The sequence below is a fragment of the Penicillium daleae genome, assembly GCF_028827525.1.
Source record: "Penicillium daleae strain IBT 16125 chromosome Unknown utg000009l_segment0_segment0, whole genome shotgun sequence".
Taxonomy (NCBI): domain Eukaryota; kingdom Fungi; phylum Ascomycota; class Eurotiomycetes; order Eurotiales; family Aspergillaceae; genus Penicillium; species Penicillium daleae.
The window spans coordinates 3600896-3620069 of NW_026623157.1; the positions used below are offsets into that span (position 1 = coordinate 3600896).

The 19174-nt window shown below is 49.6% G+C and overlaps 7 protein-coding genes across 7 annotated transcripts; 2 read left to right on the forward strand and 5 right to left on the reverse strand.

The window, feature by feature from the left end:
• Positions 1–170: 170 nt before the first annotated feature.
• N7458_012451 (uncharacterized protein) lies at positions 171–1583 on the forward strand (the record flags this gene model as incomplete). Its single annotated transcript, XM_056915833.1, has 4 exons — positions 171–274; positions 333–432; positions 474–923; positions 984–1583. The coding sequence occupies 4 exons, from the start codon at positions 171–173 to the stop codon at positions 1581–1583; spliced, it is 1254 nt and encodes a 417-aa protein (XP_056760587.1).
• A 799-nt stretch (positions 1584–2382) lies between these two features.
• N7458_012452 (DDHD family phospholipase) lies at positions 2383–5495 on the forward strand (the record flags this gene model as incomplete). Its single annotated transcript, XM_056915834.1, has 4 exons — positions 2383–3417; positions 3472–4771; positions 4824–4961; positions 5026–5495. The coding sequence occupies 4 exons, from the start codon at positions 2383–2385 to the stop codon at positions 5493–5495; spliced, it is 2943 nt and encodes a 980-aa protein (XP_056760588.1).
• Positions 5496–8281: 2786 nt separating this feature from the next.
• Positions 8282–10188, reverse strand: N7458_012453 (nucleobase:cation symporter-2 family protein; the record flags this gene model as incomplete). The annotated part of the gene is made up of 4 exons (XM_056915835.1): positions 8282–8405; positions 8470–9101; positions 9164–9704; positions 9770–10188. The coding sequence occupies 4 exons, from the start codon at positions 10186–10188 to the stop codon at positions 8282–8284; spliced, it is 1716 nt and encodes a 571-aa protein (XP_056760589.1).
• A 956-nt stretch (positions 10189–11144) lies between these two features.
• Positions 11145–11485, reverse strand: N7458_012454 (uncharacterized protein; the record flags this gene model as incomplete). Its single annotated transcript, XM_056915836.1, has 2 exons — positions 11145–11296; positions 11359–11485. 2 exons carry the CDS (start codon positions 11483–11485, stop codon positions 11145–11147), a joined length of 279 nt encoding a protein of 92 aa, XP_056760590.1.
• Positions 11486–11999: 514 nt separating this feature from the next.
• Positions 12000–13890, reverse strand: N7458_012455 (putative rhamnogalacturonase; the record flags this gene model as incomplete). The annotated part of the gene is made up of 3 exons (XM_056915837.1): positions 12000–12896; positions 13134–13600; positions 13668–13890. 3 exons carry the CDS (start codon positions 13888–13890, stop codon positions 12000–12002), a joined length of 1587 nt encoding a protein of 528 aa, XP_056760591.1.
• A 1122-nt stretch (positions 13891–15012) lies between these two features.
• On the reverse strand, positions 15013–17370 carry N7458_012456 (bifunctional molybdopterin adenylyltransferase MobB/molybdopterin molybdotransferase MoeA family protein; the record flags this gene model as incomplete). The annotated part of the gene is made up of 4 exons (XM_056915838.1): positions 15013–16811; positions 16897–16934; positions 16998–17038; positions 17095–17370. 4 exons carry the CDS (start codon positions 17368–17370, stop codon positions 15013–15015), a joined length of 2154 nt encoding a protein of 717 aa, XP_056760592.1.
• A 605-nt stretch (positions 17371–17975) lies between these two features.
• N7458_012457 (H(+)-transporting V0 sector ATPase subunit c'') lies at positions 17976–18857 on the reverse strand (the record flags this gene model as incomplete). Its single annotated transcript, XM_056915839.1, has 5 exons — positions 17976–18084; positions 18164–18472; positions 18536–18627; positions 18694–18728; positions 18800–18857. The coding sequence occupies 5 exons, from the start codon at positions 18855–18857 to the stop codon at positions 17976–17978; spliced, it is 603 nt and encodes a 200-aa protein (XP_056760593.1).
• Positions 18858–19174: the final 317 nt, after the last annotated feature.

Below are 19174 nucleotides of genomic sequence, written 5' to 3' on the forward strand. Positions count from 1 at the left end.
CCTCGATCGTCTTCTTCCTTTCCATCTTCCACCTTGACACTTTGGCACTAGTTCGACCAAGTTCCAACCAAGCTCAAGCTTCACGGCTTACACCTTCCATCCCATACCTCATCCATCATACCCCAAACTTTCAACCATACACGACTCTTCCTCCCTTCCAAGTGTTCATCATGAACATGGAGCTGAACTATGGCCTTCTCAAGTCTCGCTCCTTCAATCTCAATACCGGAGGGCACATCAGCGTCGGCAATTGCCGCAAGTATGGAGTCTCTGAGTGAGTACTTCCAAAAACAGTGACACCAAATATGGATATTCACTCATCTCAATGACAGTGACATGGACTACGCCAATATGGCACTTGGAAACCCCTTCGACGATACGGCCATCGACAGGTCTCTCGAGCTGAGTATTTTCGGCCAGTCTGGCAGTGAGGTGTCTATTGATCCCCCCTGTCCGACGAGCGTGAGATCAAGTTCCACGCTATTGACCTCGATCCTGTCGACACCCTCAATCCTGTCGGCTGTTCCGAGGAGGAGTGGCTCGACTCCCTGATTCCATCAGGTCTGAGTATGGTGGACAAGAATGAGCTGATCCGCCTCCTACTTCCTCAGCAACATGGGGGAAACGAGACTGTCCTGGGCCTGGCCAGCCCAACCCAGGTCACCCGGTACGAGCGTGCGGAGCCCACCGAGGATGCCCCCAATATCGACAGCCTCACTATCGAGAACTCGGCGGCCGTTTCTCCCTGCCAGTCTACCTCGGATCTCTCTGAGAGCGACTTTAGGGGACGCAAGCAGAAGCTCCTCTGGGGGGAGAACGGCCTGCTGGGGCTTCCAGAGGATGTCGCCTCGCGTGTTGCCCCTCGCAAGTCTGGGCTGATCCGGGGAATGACCAAGAAGCTGAAGCACCAGCTTGCAGAGATTGTGAGTATCTCTCCTCACCTCCCCATCAACTCTAACATCATTTCTAAAAATTTCCTGTAGGTCGACGAATCCAACAAAGGGTTCATGCGCAAGTCGTCCTCTGCCATGTCTCCTTCCGCGCCTGGGAGCTCAGCCGCCTCCCTCGTGACCTCCCTGGACACCACTACCCAGGCCAAGCTGTACTCGGAGCTTGAAGTCATGATTTGCAACGTCGCAAATGGTTTCATCCTCCAGCAGTACTACGATGGGCGTGTCTCCCAGCACTCCATCAACAAGGTCAATGCGGCCTGGAACGCCAAGAACAACCACCACGTGGTTGAATTCCGCTTTGACCAAGCGACCCAGCGAGACCTCATCCTCGCCAACCGTCGCTGCATGGAGTTCACCGGTGACGCCTCCCGGTTCCCGATCCGTCTGCAGACCAACCTGCAGAATTGGAAGAAGATTGCTCACGAGATGAGCATCCGCACCTTCTGCTTGCCGGATAGCGCGATCCGCAAGCACTTCTTCGATATTCGCCAGATCATCGACATGATGGACCCCTCTCTGGAGACTCTTCGCGCCTTCCAAGATCTCACTGCTTGGACCAACGACCAGATGCTGGACAAGGAGACCGCCGCCCGCCGCCAGAGCGAGGCCCGCAGGAAGCGAGGCTTCTAAGCGCCATTCGCATTGAATCCCCCACTGGACTGTTCAGATCTGAGAAGAATATGACTTTTCTACTCCAGTTCGATCTGATTGGGGATTATGGCTACCAAGAGGCTGGCGAGGCTTGTTCTGGGGCATTTCTGGTTCTAATGATAATGACTGAACGCTTCATGATTTTGATACCCTGGGGTTTCTGGCTTTTATGATCCTTCTGAGTTTTTTTGGGCGTTCAGGGGTTTCTGGTTTTCTGACATCAATGAGGTTTCTATTTCTTTTTCTGGGCTTCTGGGATCTCCGAGTTTCTGATTTTAATGATCTTCATTGTTTTCTGGGTCCTCTGATCTGTATGATCCGGATGATGTTCTGTGTTTTCGAGATTTCTGGAATTTCTGGTCTTCTCGAATTCTCTTTCTTCTGTGGTTTCGACTTCTACTTAGCTTAGCCATATCCCAGTTTAATTTCTGACTTTCACGTTGCTTTTCGTTCTGTTTGTAAGAGTATAAATTTGGCCGCGTGTTGTTTTGTTGGATGCAGTTGTACAAAGTGGCACGTGCGGCGACGTCATCGGCTCTCATGGGAGAAACACCAGGCAGCTCCCAGCTTTTCCCACACTCTCGAGACAGAAGCCTTTTGGTTTCTCTGACAACTTCAAGCGACCAACTCTGTCTTGTTGGCTATTTCTGAACTACGAACCAAGGGTGATCAGCAACAAAGTCTGGTCATGACACGCAATACCTAGCGATCGGTCTCCAGATCTCTGAGGCCTGATCCCGACAAGGTCCCTGGAAAAAGTGGGACCACGTTGTTCGCCATGACGGGTCCATTTCATACATATGGGCCAACCTGTCTGTTGGTAGATGAAGAACCAGAGCTATCAAGCCTGTTCGGACTCTCCACGCCTCCAGAAGTTCGCTCTCACTACTTCTACGTTTCATCCCTTCCAATCGACGATCCGTTGGCACCGCTCCCGCCGCCAGCAAGCGGTCAAGCATCAGAAGATGAAAGGATTCCTCCAAAACCATTCTCGGCCAGAGATAACTTGGCCCTAGAGAAATCCTGGAGGGAGCTGGGGAAAGCTCGAGAGACCCAGCAGGTTGGCAAGACTGGGCCTGCGCCAGAAACGCCGACCACACGATCTGGAATCGCTGTCCCTGGCCAAGGATCGGCCTCGGATGTTAAAAGACGTCGGAAAGCAGCATCTAAAGGAGATGCAAGCTTATCGAGCACTGCGACTACTCCTATTGAGCAACCTTCGCTCCCAGATGAGCTAACTTCCCGGGGTGTCAAAGAACATTTCGGCCGCCCTGCTACCAGCTCCGGTGCTCGACCCGAGAACTACGCAGAACGGCGCTTGATGGTTTCATCTGCGGAGGACAACGTGAAGGATGTAAGCCCTAGTAGGAGTGCTGGCGGTGTCTTCCGGAAGAGAGACAGATCAACTTCGTTGAACGAATCACTCTCGACAAAACGAAGGAGCAGCTCGCCAGTCGATCATGACATGGAGGATGCTCATGATGAGGCGACGAGCTTACGCGCAAACCGATCTCGAGATGCAAGCATCAGTGGATCACCATTCATCAGAGCCCCGATTTCCCAATCACATAGTCCGTTCGGCCGCTCGGTCGAATCCTTACCACCCAGGGATGGGTATCAGGAAGCTCACACTGAGTTACGGGCTCCTGCCACTCCTCGCTCTGTGCCAAAGCCATCAGGTCTGCGAACTACTGTGAGCTTAGAAGAACTGGCGCAGGACCCCTCACGTGAGGAGGAGACCCAGGAGGACTCGCAGATCAAGATTGCAGTTGGTGCATCTCGCCTCCATTTGGTCGAGCTGCCAAACTTGAAGGTATGCGTGTCCCTAAATTGATAGAACATTGTGATGTACTAACGACACATTCAGATGAAACCCATCTACTGGAGCCCGCTTCATGACGTTTCAAATGTTGTTCGTGCCACGTGGTTCTACAAAAACACCATGATGCCGGTGGAGACGGATCTCGCGAACAAGCTAGAGGAGGGGTACGTCTATTTGAGACCGTGGACGCAGACATGGCAAGATGAATTGAACAGTTGCGTTGAGAATGGTGCAGATGCGGAGTTGAAGATTGTCCACGAACTCTGGCCCAAAGGGGAGCCGATGTCTACCAGCCGACCCGGTACTGCCCAGGAGCAACCGAGCAATGAGCCCGCTCCAGATGAGGGCTCTGGGGCCTTCAAATTTGACCCTAATCAAGCTGCTGGTGGAACTGCTAACCGCGCTGAGGTAGTCAAACCTTATGTCACTTCAAGCGCTATCTACGTGGATGCTCGGGATGCCCAGATCCTCAGGCCTAGCCTACTGCCGTCAGTCGCACGGGGTAGGCGACCGTTGAGTGCTATTCGCAAGGGGCGACAGATCGGTATTCCCGTCGTTCGTGGATTCAGTCGCAAGCGGTGGGATCAACTCCATCCGTCAAAGCCCAATCCCGTCGATGTTCGCCAGTATATCCGGAGAAGTCAAGACCAAAATGCAGCTCCGGCGCCTGGCGAGTCAATCTGCTACGCATGCAAGATGGAAGAGATGCGTCCGAGCCCATCAGACTTGGTATTTGTCATTCATGGCATCGGCCAAAAGCTCTCTGAGAGAATGGAGAGCTTCCATTTTACGCACGCGATTAATGCCTTCCGCCGTCAGGTGAACATGGAACTGAACAATGAGCCCGTGTGGCCGCATGTGCGAAAGGACCATGGTGGTATTATGGTTTTGCCTGTCAACTGGAGGACTACTTTGTCTTTAGAAGATCCAGCTTTCGATAACCCTGGCACAGAAGACCCAGCCCCCAACAACTACTCCCTTTCCGATATCACGCCTGAGACCCTTCCTGCGGTCCGATCCCTGATCAGTGATGTCATGCTCGATATTCCATATTACCTCTCCCATCATAAGCCAAAGATGATCAGGGCTGTTGCGAAAGAAGCCAACCGAATTTACCGCCTGTGGTGTGAGAACAACCCAGGGTTTCAGGAAAATGGCCGTGTACATCTCATCGCCCACTCTTTGGGTAGTGTCATGGCTCTCGATATCCTGAGTCACCAGCCGACGAATACCCCTCGTTTTGATTTTCCCAATACTCCTCTGCACAGCGACATCTTTGAATTTGATACCAGGAACCTGTTCTTCTGCGGTAGTCCTGTTGGGTTCTTTTTGCTTCTTAATAAAGGTGAGCCTTGATCAGAAAGAAGATTTCCAGAGATATTGACCGTTATATTTAGCCAGCCTTCTTCCCCGCAAGGGTAGAGACAAACCAGGTAGCGAAGGTGAAGATAGATTGCGCGGTGTTGCTGGAGAGGCTGGTAAGTATGGCTGCCTCGCCGTGGACAACCTGTACAACATCATGCATACAACAGACCGTATGAATGCACCTTCTCTCTCTCCAGGACCAATTTATCATGTGAGGACTAACAGCCCTTCCAGCAATTGCATACCGTGTGAATGCCGCAGTAGATAGCGACCTCGCCAACTCGCTCAAAACTGCTTCCATTCCCAGCTCCACCTCTTCCTTCATCCAGTCCTTCGGCAGTGTCTTCCGATGGAGCTCAGCGTCTGCCTTTATCCCAACAACCACGCCGACACGCCCAGCAGCAGTAGCAAAACTCCCATCTACCGTTGAAATGGAGACGCATGACTTTACCCGCGAGGAGATTGCTGAGAAACGCATGCTACTGCTCAACGATAACGGCCAGATCGACTACTACCTCTCTAGTGGCGGGGGTCCGCTTAGCATCCAGTACCTGAACATGCTCAGTGCGCACAGCAGTTATTGGACTTTGACAGATTTTGTGCGGTTCCTGGTTGTGGAGATTGCTCGCAAGCAGGGGCGGGATGGAACTCTACTTCCTTTTAGAGCGGAGAAGAAGAAAGAGTGGAAGTACTCCAAAGGTTGATCTCCCTTTTTTCTTCCTTGTCTTCTTTGGATTTATTGGAGTTTTGATTACTATTTGTTTCCAGGGTGGCTTATCTTGGCCTTGGGGTGATAGAGACCTTTCGCCTTTAGAAGAAAGATCCGGTTCATACAGGAGCCCATACAAATAGAATCATACTACTTACTTCCTTTAATTGGGATTCTCACACAAAGCCACTGTCTCCGAAATCGTCACCACTGTGTTTAGTTACAGAAGCCTGAGTAATTGATATGTCCATTCTACGTCTATAGGTTAAACCCTATAGCTAAGCCTAAAGGCCCTGTACCTACAAGAATTACACGTAAACTAGCTAGAATAATTACTAAAATTTAAAAGGCTTTAAATTCTTAGCCTATAACGAGTCGCGCCTACTTATAGTAAAGCTACTAGTGAATATATTATAAAATACTAGTATTTATAAGTTATTAACGTTACTTTCTATAGCTTAGCCGATATTAAATTACTACTTAGTATTACGCGTAGCTACCTATATTTATAAAAATTTCGTATAGAGTATATTCTATTCCGAGGTACGCAGGAGCTAGTAGGATACTAATTCTTAGATCTCTTACGTACTCTCCTAAATATTAAGTTCCTTAAACTTAGGATAAAATTTCGGATTAATAGTATAATGCTCTAAGATCTCGTATATTACTATCCGTACCTAACTATATTAAACTTTGTGAGCAAGCGATGCTGCGCAGGTTGGTAAAGAGGAAGATAAATTAAAGATGATTAAATAAGATCGATTGATCTTTCTTCCTCTTGATTGAATAGGAAGGATAAGTTCAATTCGGCTTAGGATTATAAAGGTAAGAGAAAAGTGAGGTAGGACTGAAGCTTGGTTAATTGTATTGAATCTGCTGATCTGTATGATTGATGATTCACATGATTTTTGTAGAGAAAACAGGGCGTATATATAATCAATATTTTATGCAAACTTATCAAACTTATTTTCTACATGTGATCAATCCAGATAGATCTAGATATATTCTAGATGTATGGTGATATCATGCAGATAGATCTAGATGCATAGTGATCTCATGCAGTAGCCGTTTGACTTGCAGTTGCTTGATTGTACGATGTAATTCAATCGTAATGATGATGTAGATCGTATGACTATGATGCGTCTGTTCATGCCTGATTATCCGATTGGATAATGATGATATGATAGCATAAAGCTTATAGAGATTCAGAACATCGTTCTGGCCTTAGTATAGGCCTCATGAATCTAGCTTAATATGCAGCCTAACGGCTTAGGCATCTTTGCCTATCGGCATCTTGCCCTATATCTCACAAACTTACTATAGGCTCGATTATACCCCTCTACCTTACTTATAACTAGAGCCTATCCGCTACGGAAGTTAGAAACTATATACTTATTAAGTATATAGTTCGAGTAAATATAGTATTTAATAAAACCCGACGAAATAGATAGTATTATCGAAGAGTAGTAGAGAATATTTCTAAGGCTTCGAGCCTTGCCTTATACGGTAGATATATCTTATCTCCGTTCTTATACTAGAGGTGGCGATATAACCGAGGATTTAGACGGCAATATAACCGAGGATTCGGACGAAGACATAACGGAAGATTCGGACGATAATATAACTGAATATTCGGATAATGATATAACTGAAGATTCGGACGACGATGAATTCGCATCTAGGCAGTTCAATTTTCGGATTAAACTTTGGCGGACTCTTAGTTATAGAGAAGGACATCTCATTCATAAGGGGTTTGAGCATATATAGCAGACCAATGTGGAGACTGAGATAATTAGCTGGCCTGTAGTGCCTATATCTGTGTTCTATAATCCAGGGCCCTACTGCACAACCGCTAATTGACTCTGTGATAGTCGAAGGCAGTAATGGAAGCAGCCGCAGTGCAAATGTGCAAACTTAGTTCAGCTTCTCTTCCTTACAACCCAATTTTTTTTCAGGAGGGCTAAGGAGGTAAACAGACTACAGCTTTATTCTCTTTGCGACAGCGAAGGGAGGGAGAGCCATGATGATGCCCGCTGCATTCTGCAGATGCTTAACCGATATACTGGACCTAACGTAATTTAGTTCTGCGGATAAACCATGGAGTTGTCAATCACATACTGGGTAGGATCAGCTAAGAATGCCACCGACATCGTGAATATCTATGAGCGAGGAGGATTCCGGGAGCGCTATCAATCAGTTATAGTAGTATAGCGAAACGACCATAACGCTTATTATTGATAGTATGGATGATAAATTTGACTAGTAATACAGAATAGAAGAACAAGCTGGCAAATCCACGGCGTCGGAGGTGCCGCTTTGCTTCGGTGACAGTGCGGGGTTCCCGATAACAATGCTGCACTGACAAGATAGCTACGAGAAGTGAGGTGTAGATGGTGTGTATCTTTAAGCGACTGCTACATGCTTAAAAAATTATGTGGAAAGTTTTGTAATTGCGATATCATTTCAGATGTATTCCAGGATTTCGAACCATTTCTGTATACTTTCTACCCAAATCCGGCACCATCTACACATAACGAGACACTATCCACGTTTGTTAGAATCAACGTCATGGTTAGTATCGTACTAGAATAAAAAGGATAATTCCTTCGGCACCGATAGGATTCATATTGCTAGGGATAACTTAGTGGAACATTTAAATCAGTTATTGGCCAAAATATACGTGGTGCAACTGCTGCATTATTAATTTGAGATAAATACATTATGTGCCAGGTTTTACACACCCTTCACAGTCATATCAAGTAAAGCATCGTTGTTTTGTAGTTAGGCCTGCTTGATTTGACCCTCGGGTCCATCACCTCGATCAGTTGCGTGAGAAGGAACCTGTCTCACGGCGCCAATCTCTTCGACTTCGAGGGGCATGATCAGGTTAAGAAGCATGGCAACACTATCCCAAATGTTAGTTTTTCACATGCAGTAGAGTATGTCCTCGGGGTTGTTCGAGAGCTTACAAAGCAGTAACAGCAAACCCTGTTTCCAGAACCAACTCGATCGCATTTTCAAAGCCCTCCAGATCCTTGTTATGGGTGGCTCCAAAAACGTGAGAGAACCAGGTAGGCACTAGAGTCGCACCGTACCCGAGAGCCATGGAGGCTGTCAAGATAAAGCGGTTGCGGCGGTTAAAAGGCACCTTGGACACGATAGCCTGACCACTAATCACCACCGAGGAAAATAGGAATGTTTTCATGCCGCCCATAACAGGGTTCGGAATGGCAACGATAGCAGCGGCAAACTTTGCGAAAATGCCTGCAATAATCAGGATTATACAGCAGCAGTACCCAGCCGTTCGGTTGGCACAGCGTGTCAAGGCGATGACACCGTTATTTTGGGCGAAGGTTGTCATGGGTGTCATAGTCGCAAGTGCAGCAAAAATGGAGTTCAACCCGTCCGCAAGAACAGCACCCTGAAGACGAGACTCGAAAATCTCGCCTTCGACTTCTAGGCGAGAGACATCACAAGTTGCTGTCACATCTCCGATACACTCACAGGCACAGATAATGAAAACAGCAAGCAGAGGGAGAACCATTGGGCCATATACCGTGAGAGGAAATGACTTGACCCAAATGAAGGACGCGACGGGGGCCTAGAAATTTGTCAGTCCATAAGAAAATAAACATACAGATACGTCAGCAGGGAAGAACATACAGCGTCAATTCCAGACCGATCAAAGTAGCCACAACCAGCAGCAACGATGCAGCCAACCAACAGTCCAATCACAACGGAGCAGGATTTCATGATCGGAGAACCGATTCTCTCGCAGATAAGAATGGAGACGAATACCAGGAAACCCAGTCCAATAAATTCCGCACTTCCCCAGGGCATGGCTCGAGGAGCTGTAGCAGAAGGACACAGACCAGTCGTGCATCCAGACCCTCCAGCCCAATCTTCGAATCCGCTACTGATTAGATTGATTCCAATCAGCATAACGGTGGGGCCTGTAACGATGGGCGGAAAGATCTTCTGCATCGTTTTGGGGGGAACAAAAGCGAGAAGGACTTCAATCAAGGCACAGCAGGCCGAGGTACCTAGCAGCGCACCGTATGCTTCAGGGCAAGGGAGCTTAGTGCCATCATCGGCAACTGGGCAGAATCCATTGGCATACATCTGGCTGAATGCTCCAGAAGCGACGGTTATAATGGCGAAGGAAACTCCCATGACGGAGAGGACACCACTTCCGATGAAGAAGCTAGATTGCATTGACCAGTAAGATTTGTGTAAAAACTGGAAAAATGTATACTTGGATCAACCTACGGAGTCTTGTAGATATGAAAGCGTGTAATTTGGACCGCTGACAACAGTCCGCAAACGATCAGGGAAGTCGAGACCAGGTATTGTTGCAGGTCAGATGGTAGGCTCAAGGAGCTAGACAGAATGATAGGAGGGGTGACAACACCCGCCAACATTGCCAGTGCATGTTGTAGGCCCAGAATAAAGGCAAGAAGCACAGGAATCTTCTCATTCAACCCGAAAAACGGAGCTGGGCGAGGGTCTCTCTTCATGAAAGGGAGGTCGGGGCGGAACAGGAAGCCGTAGTCATAGTCACCAATGAGACCTTCTTTGGTGGTGAATTTCTTTGTAATGCCTCGCACTCGCTGGCCGACCGTCAATTTAGGGTTAGAATCTGGGACGATCGTGTCCGGTCCATCTGTGGAGTGGATGGAGTTATCCATCTTTTACTTGCGTTGTGGTTGGTTGATGGTGGTCCCGGGGGAGCAACTATGTGTCATATCCTTCTTTCTCCAAACTTGAAGTCCAAATCACGATTTCCATGTTCATAGTCTGTCTATAAGACACTTTCTCCTGATGTTCATCGATTACCGAAATTCCGGTTGATTATCGCACAAGGGGGATCGAAGAAGCGCCAAAGAGCATTTGCTATCGCTTCAAAATGATAAAGAGATAAGCGAATCACCACAGTAATAATGTAAGTTACAGAGAGGTACAGTGACACAGCCAAAGTTCAAGGCTAATGGGCTTAACTACATAAATTCCTACCTACTACTGTAAACCAGGTACACCCCTCTGATTTCTCGTATTTTACGAGTCAAAATCGCGTCACTCAATCAAGACTGTGGTCGCTTATCTACCCGCCATTGGTGGCTGAAATTGAGCTTATCAGTGGCTTGTTTAGTCTGTTTAGCTTGTTGCAGTTGACGGACTTCGGCGGAATCCGACGGTGGGTGGCACGTGATAATAGTCAGTTATATGGATGTTTAGAACGCGGAGAAAGTAGTTGGATCAACTATTATAGCCTTTTTACTTCTGATAATACGATACATCAGCCGCCTCTCAAGAGTATGGATGAGCGACCTCTCTAGAACCTATCGGTAACAAGCACAGTTCATTGGTTGATATCGATGTTAAATCATCTGTACTAGAAGTCGGTTGAATATCGGATAGTAACCTGTACCTTCAAACGAGAACGACAATTATATACTTACATATTATGTGAAAAGCTATGTAACTGAGATATCATCTCACATGTATTTCAATTTCTGTATACATCATTCCTGGCCATTTGCTAACAAAATCCGGCCACCGTCGACACATAACGAGACACCATCCACATATGCCTAAAAGGGGTCATAATTAGTACTGCATAAGAAGTAAGGCAGAATATGAAAGATCATGAAGCACATACTCCTGCTTTGCTCACAAGATACAGGATCGTGCCCGCCATATCTTCGGAAGCGCCCGCTCGTTTCGCTGGAACCTTGTCAAACAACGAGCTAAAGGTTTTTCCTTCGACACCGACAGGATTCATATTGCTGGGAACGACTAAAAAGAAATTTTGAGTCAGTTATTAGCAAAGACATGCATGTTCATATCAGTCAACTCACGTCCTGGGTTTATGCCCACCACTCGGACGTAGAAGCGATTGTATTTGGCTGCCAACAACTTGACCAGGTGGTCAGTACTCTTGCTGGTGGCATAGCTTGTCAGATCGACATTTGTTACATTGTGCATACTGGCACAGGAGCTGGTAACAACAATCACTCCTCTTCCGTCATCGCGACCTTTCCCTCCATTCTTCAGCTGCTTCTCAGCTGCCGCAGCTAGAAGAGGAAGAAAGGCAACACTAAGGAAGTAATGAGCAGTCGAGTTCACGCGAAAGGTGTCTTCCCAATCTTTCTCCTTGATGGACCACCGATTTTTGAAGTTCCCACTTGTCTAAGCATGGCTGTTGTAAGCCCTTGTAGGAGCGGTAATTATGCCACGAAAAACTTCATCCACGGCAATACATGCATATGATCTGGACCAGACTTCCCTTCATCCCTCGCCCTGCAGAATCCATATTTGTTCACTACATGCGACCCTAAAAGCCTAGAAGACTTTTCAAGCGTGTGAGATCATTATTTTTGGCATCAGAGGCTACCATTTTCGGCATCGTACTCATAGCTCACTATATTCTGCATATAAGTTTCGCTCTATATTATGCTCACACCAAAAGCTAGACCAACTTCAACCGAACTCGGTCCAATCACCACTCCAGGACAACACTATCCCACATGAATCCATGCCAAGTAGTATTCCTCACCATGTCGAAAGTAATCTCATTCCAACCCTCCTTCAACAAACCCTTATCAAAGGGATACTCCAGCAAATGCCACTCTCCCGCACCGGTAGCAGAGCGGTACAGACACGGATCACTGGGCAACAACGCCGAACCACTAGTCATGTTGCCAACCTGGACTCCATTGGCGAGGATATTGCTGCTAGCTCCGGAGGAGTATCCAGCCAGGGAAACGATCAGATTCGGAGCCGCGGTCTTAGAGGCAGCCGGGGCCTTGAATCGCACCGTCCAGTTACCCTGGTAGGTCTGTCCGAAGCACCAATCAATCGGCTTGGACTCGCCGATGGTATAGATCAGGTTGGCCGGGCACGAAGCAACAAGCGCGTGCTGGTTTGGAGCTCCACCGTGCAGGAAGCCGTAACTATAGCGATCAAAGTCGCCGATCTGGAAGAGTTTCTTTTTCGTGGAAACTTCCCAGGTCAGACTGCCGAGATTGGTCTTTGCGGACTTCTTCACGGTCACGTCGTTGTGGAGCAAGGAGGTGGTCACATCTGCGATGGAACTTCCGTTGGACCAGGCTTGCAGGCCGTATGTAGCAGCGCGGACGTCGGAGAACTCGAAGTTTCCGTGCTTGTCGGCGTATGCGGTGTAGTAGTATGTTGAGCCCATGTCCAGAGCGGTTTTGTTCGGGTTGTTGTCGCCGAGGAAGACGGCGGCATTGCTGGCGGGTCGGCCGTCGGAGAGCATGATCTTGCCTTGGACGACGCCGCGACTGTGGTAGTCTTCGTCGTCGAGCCAGGTGTATGGCCAGGAGCGGAATTCTTCGGCAGCTCGCTTGGCTGCATCCTTCTTGTCACCATCATTCTGTAGAGTGTGTTAGTAGGGAAGACGATCTGGGGCGGACAATAGTGATACATACAAGATACCAGAGCCAAGGTCCCCACATCTTGCCATCTGGGAATACGTCGGAAGAGGAGGCCATAAAGTGAGTGCCGTGGATCATGTTCAGCTGCACGGCATCTCCGGTAGATGATTCGCGGTGGACCTGAATGACTGTCAGCATCAACACTCCCTGTACTTGAGAGCTCTCGATGAACGTACCATCAGCTCCTGCTTAAGATGATCACCGTTGTAATAGTCCTTTCCAGCATTGATGTACCAACTACCAAAGCCATCTCCATACACACCAAAGTAATCCTGGTTCCGAGACCAGGCAGTAAAATCATACTTGGTGATATACCCACTTCCATCAGGCTTCAACCACGTCTCGTCCTGGACTTTGTTCTGCGGCAGATACTCGCTCAGCGGGGGCAGCTCCTCATCCTTGATGTTTGTTCGGCCCTTTGTGAATGTGGTATTGTCCAACCGCCAGAGAGTGCGGAATTCACCGAGGGTGGGCAGCGCGTGGTTCACGAAGTACTGGTAGGCACCGGACAGGCCAGAGAAAATAACCCAGTGCATGTCTCCCTCCGCAGCAGTGAACGAGACATCAATGTATTGCTTGCCTTGATAGGTACCTCGTTTGGTAATGGAAGCCGAGGTCCACTGCAAGTTAGAAGCTGCGCCATCTGGAGGAGGGTTAGTCCCGAGAAAGAAGGAAGACGCAGTCAATGATTGAGGAAGGTTTGCACATACTATAGCTGACATAGTGGCCAACAGCCTCTCCAACGCAGTCTTTCTCCTTGTACATCAGCTTGACTCCGTAGATCTGCTGCTGAGTGACATTCCAGATCTCGTTTCCAAGGACCCATGTTGAGTTGTCGACCTGCGTCAAGAATGGCCCGGAGGCAGGCTTAGAAGGGAGCGCATTGACAGTGCTAAGGAGCAATGATGCCGCGGCAGTAATGAATCCCTTCATTTTGGATAGCAGCTCCTAAGGAAAAGGACTACTCTGGGATTACTGGGTGAACAAGGGGGCAATCAGGTTCTAATGCCCTTTCATATAGTACGAGATCAAAGTCTGAGCCCAATTGACTCGGCTTATTGAACACCGAGAAAAGTGAATACCTATTATGTTGAACCTTTTCCTTATAGTGAAGGTTCCTCGTGTATAAACACTCAGCCACATGTGGAATGCCCCGCAATTCCCTGGATTTCTCTACTGGGCCTCTCCACTTCTCCGCAATTGAACCAGACTCCACAGACTCCACATGATGGACGTGCTTCTTAAGCGTTCACTGACAGTATACATGCAAAAACCCTCCAATGGAATTTCAGGTTCGGAGACTTGTGTTTAGGGCAGAAAGAAGCGAAGAAGTGACGGACCATGGTTTTTTGCGGCTTTGATAGGTATATCAAACATCCATGGACACACATCTACGTGAAGATAACTTTCTATGCCAAGGCCTTTGAACTGCGAGCCTACCAAGGCCAATTGTCGACCAGGCTGGGATCTAGTAGCTGCTTGGATGATATTTGGATGTGATAAGGTAACACTGTAGGCATTATGTCTTCATCCATAGAGAAGAATTGCCATCAGGACGAGGATCATGCGGGGTATTCCGCTGTGAATACACCACATCGATTGGCGGAAGAATTGCCTGAATCTATCAGTCTAGTGTCGCGCTATCAAGCGAAATAAACAAGGCCAAGTCTACACTAACTACAAGAATGGGTGTCTTTCAGGGGAGTCGGAACACATTGACCCGATTACCCCATACACGACGAAGCGAAGATATCCCGAGCCTATATTGAAACGTGGGGGAGCACGCTTTGCTTTAAACCGAGCCTCCTCAACTTTTCAAGCTCCCAGCCACGTGTCGAATGAGCATATGGCCGACGTCTTTCAAGTATCATGTTTCATTTTTCGACTCTTGAATATCAACTGGCAGTCTCGTGACAATGTGTCATCGGTAGGAAAGATACAGGTACCAAAAAAACAGACAATCCAAACCGAAAAGTAAAGAGACAAATTGAGAAGAAAATGGAAATCTAGGAGATCCAGCCCCGGGTATATTGTTGTCATCGTTGTCGCATAACTTTAGCAAATGAGGCGGGTATCGCAACCGTAAACAGGTCCCATCATCAGTGCCTCCACAATCTCCCCCTTGATACCAACACCGCGGCCGGGACGCAGAACAACTAGAGCGTTGGCCGATGCGAGGCTACCAACCCTCGAGCTTCGCTGACCAGTGCCACCGACACCGGTGCTGGTGGCATACAATCGGCCGTCGGAGCGCGAGGCAGTGACAACCGCGCGGTGATATTCGGTGCGCTTGGGATCCAGAGGGAAGTGGTGTGTCAAGACGACCGCCACACGAGGAAGGCCAAGTTGGGGTGCCATCCAGGGCTTCGTAGCCAGCGCCTGTGAGCTCTCCCCAAGGCCAGACAGCTTGTGCAGCGAGGGCAAAACAAATAGATTCAGGGTCACCAAGGCAGAGGCTGGGTTTCCAGGGAGGGAGAAGATTAGCTTCGACGTGCGTTCTTGCTGGGTCCCCTCTGTAGCGCTCGTCGCAGCTTCTTTGAATGGAATCGTAGCGAAGGTGGTCGGCTTGCCGGGTTTCATCGATACGCGGCCGAAGTGAATGGTGCCACCAAGTGATCGCTCAATGGTAGGCTTAAGAAGATCTAGCTCGCCCATTGACACACCACCTGTAGTGACGATGACGTCGACGCTGGATGAGGCACGGCCAACACCACGCAGGGAGTCGCGTAAGGCATGTTCGATCTCACCAGCAGGAGTGTCGCGTGCAATACCGAGATCGACGGTGGGGAAGCCCCAGGCTTGGAGACAGGACAGGAGGGACGGACGGTTGGAGTCGCGGATCTGTCCACCAGTGAGGGTCCGGGGATCGTCATGCTCCACCAATTCGTCTCCAGTGCTCAGGACGCCTACTCGAGGCTTCTTGAACACCTTGACCGTTCGAATACCCGAGGCAGCCAAGAGGCCAATCTCGCCGCCAACGGGAGAAATCACGTCACCCCGAGAAAGGATTTTGGAGCCTAGAGTAACGTCGCTACCAGGCTCGCGGACGTTCTCGCCAGGTTTGATATCGCCGGTCAAGATTTCGATAGTGGCTTCTTCAGTACCGTCCGGTGTGGATGAGGCCAGGACGGTGTCTTCGACCATGACTACGGCATTCGCGTTGGGAGGGAGGGGAGCCCCGGTGGTAATTCTAGCGATTGTACCTGGCTGGAGAGGCTGTAGCGCTCCACCGACGTTGGCGTGGGTGACTGATGCTACGGGGAAAATGCCTTTCGTACTAGGTCCGGTGGGGGAATCTGTTGCAATAACAGCGTAGCCATCAACGATGCTGGCCTTGTACGCTGGTACTGCCTCGGCGGCGTAGACGTCTTCGGCAACGATTGAACCCACGACAGAGGGGTTCACGGGGGCTTCAATGACGGTGGGCTCGGGGGTATGCTCGCTGATCTGAAGAAGGGCTTCCTCTACGGAGAGCATTGGGTACGGTGAGGAGCGATAGCGCCGGTTAGGACCAGCGGATGGGTCATTGGACTGGGGTCGGTCTGCTGAGGAGGTGTGTGCTTTGGGGACTACATGTCCATGGCCATGGCCATGACCGTGGTGGTGATGGTGATCGTGGTGGTGATCGTGCTGCCGTTGCTCGGAGGCTGAAGAAACACCTGCTTCAGCCTCCAATTGCTTCACGCCACCGGCATGCATGGTTCGAGAGCTCCCGCCAGCAGTCTGCAAGCAGGCATGCGGTAACAGCTTCACAACGGCATCGAGATTCTCCATGGCTCCTTTCGGGGATCCGGGCAATGTAATGATCAAAGTCTTATCACGAACACCGGCAACTGGACGAGCCATCATCGCAACTAGACGAGGGAATCAGCGGGATGTAAATAGTCAAGCCATTGGAGAGCCCAGACGGCTCCCACGGCGGGGCTGATGTCATCTCACATGGCGTTACTTTCAGCGAAGCGGCGATCATCCCATGGCTGAGGAAATTAGTTGATCGTTAGTGGCTGCGCTCGGAACTGTTCATTGTCGTGTGTACTCACACTAAGCCCGGAGCATGGCGATGGATCAGGGGAGAAACTGCCTAGTGATGTCATTAGCGCGGGGACCAATGTTGACTACCACCATGAAATGCCTCACCTCGGGTGTGTTATCTCGAACCGCAAAGCCTGTCCCGCCGCTGAGCAGGACCAGATTGTACCAATTGGGACCATCTGTCCAATCACACACGGCTTGTTGGATCTGGAACACGTTGTCCGGCACGATCTTGATGGCGGGGGTTTCCCACTTTCCCTCCGCGGCGAGGATGGGGGCAAGGGCATTGGCCGTTTTGTCCGAAGCGGGGTCCTGCGAGGCCGTATCGGAGACGATCAGAATGGCAGCCTTGAGTCTAGGGGTGGTGTCAGTGGACTCCATCATGGGGGAATTGTGGGTTTCTGAGTTCTGCGAGAGAGTGGAGAGGAGGAGGAGGAGGAGGGGGAGAGGAGAGATATCTGGGTCTTAAAAGAAGGGAGGACCAGAGGTCAACACTGGAAAGTCCGGGGTCATCGCCAATCCCCGGAAACGCGAAATTGCAACTCGGCCCTGAGTGGCCGGTCCGTGCTGCGGCGGTTTTTGGGTGGACGCTTGTCGTCGGGTGGATACGAGAGAGCGAGAGGTTGATTCAGAAGATCATTATTATGCCAATAGAATGGATGTAGAGAAACTTTGAACGTGTTTCATGATATGTGTGGTCCCATTTTTGCTACTCATTACTGTACACAGTCTCCGAGTCACTGAGGCAATTCAGCAAAAGACCCCCAAAAGCTTGCTTTCTACGGTATCGAAATCCAGACGCCCTGATGCTTGTATACATAAAGAGGATCTCCGGTAGGAGACAGTCAAAACCCCAAAACGAAAAGGTGGAGAGAGAGAGAGAAAAAAGGAAAGATCTCGACATCATAATGGGGCGGCTTGTACCCCCCTCTTGCTGCTGCCATGCTACGCATGCATAACCCTCACACCAGTGGAGAGTCTCGCATCTAGGCCGCGCCCATGTCCAGGGCCTTGCCACCCACCAAAAGGCCGACGATCAAACCAAACAGACCCAGGACAGAACTGAAAATCTCAATAACGAGAATGCGGACGAACCTATCGGGGTGGGAAAGGTAAGCAGGCTATCCAGACCGCCACGCTGGCAACGACCAAACTCCGAGGAATCAAGACTTACAAGCTAGGATCAGCGGCGTCTGCAAGAGCAGCGCCACTGCCGTTGATTCCAACCGAGATACCGCAGATCAAATTGCAGAATCCGACGGTGATACCTCCCCAGAACAGAGCATAACCAGTGTAGTAGTTGTTCTGGGTGTAGACCTGACTCTCGGGGACCGGGACGAGTTTCGAGGAAAAGATAATTGAAATTATGACGCCGTAGATGGCCACAACTTCACAGAAGATGATGGAAATCAAGTTCTTGGTGCGGATTCGGGGTGCCCGCACTCCACCACCGACGATCGAAGAGCCCGTAAGGAAGATACCCCTGTGTGAACAGCGCCGGTCAGCCACCGCAGTCCCGGTCTCGAGCCATTCAGTTCAAACATACCATGCAGCGCCAATCGTCGAACAACCAATACACAATCCGATTCCGATGTTCGCCCACGCGTAAGGAGATACCTCCTCTAGGAAACGGCCGACCTATGCATCGTGTCAACAAGCAAAGAACGGACGAAGCTTCGGCAGAATCGGGAATAGCTCTCATACATTGAAAGCTTCACCCTCTCCTTGAAAGAGCATATCTGTGTGCCGAAGATCATCGGATTAGCTGTCGGACCTCCCAAAGCTTTCGGATGACGTGGTGGGAACATACACAAGCCGACCACCACGAAGGCGGTCGTCAGGACACCATAGAGGTACCGAGGATACATGGCGACCTCTGACAACCTGAAGATGAAAGAATGAAAAGGCCTCGGAGTGTTGTGGGTGGAGGGAGGCGCCGATAAAGGGAGCTGAAGCTCTGATCGGAGTTGGAGGTGGAATGGGACTCGGAGGCTCGGAGCGGATTAACTGCTCCGTTTTGGCGGTGGCCTTGTCTGTTTCCCCAGATCCACGGCTCGTGTTCCAACTGCCCGGACTTGAACTTGTCGATTGCACTCTCCTGCTCCTGTGGCCTTGACAGATCTGTCATTGCACTCTTCTTTTGCGCCCTGCGTTATATTTGCGTGACGAGTTCCCGGTCCTGTGG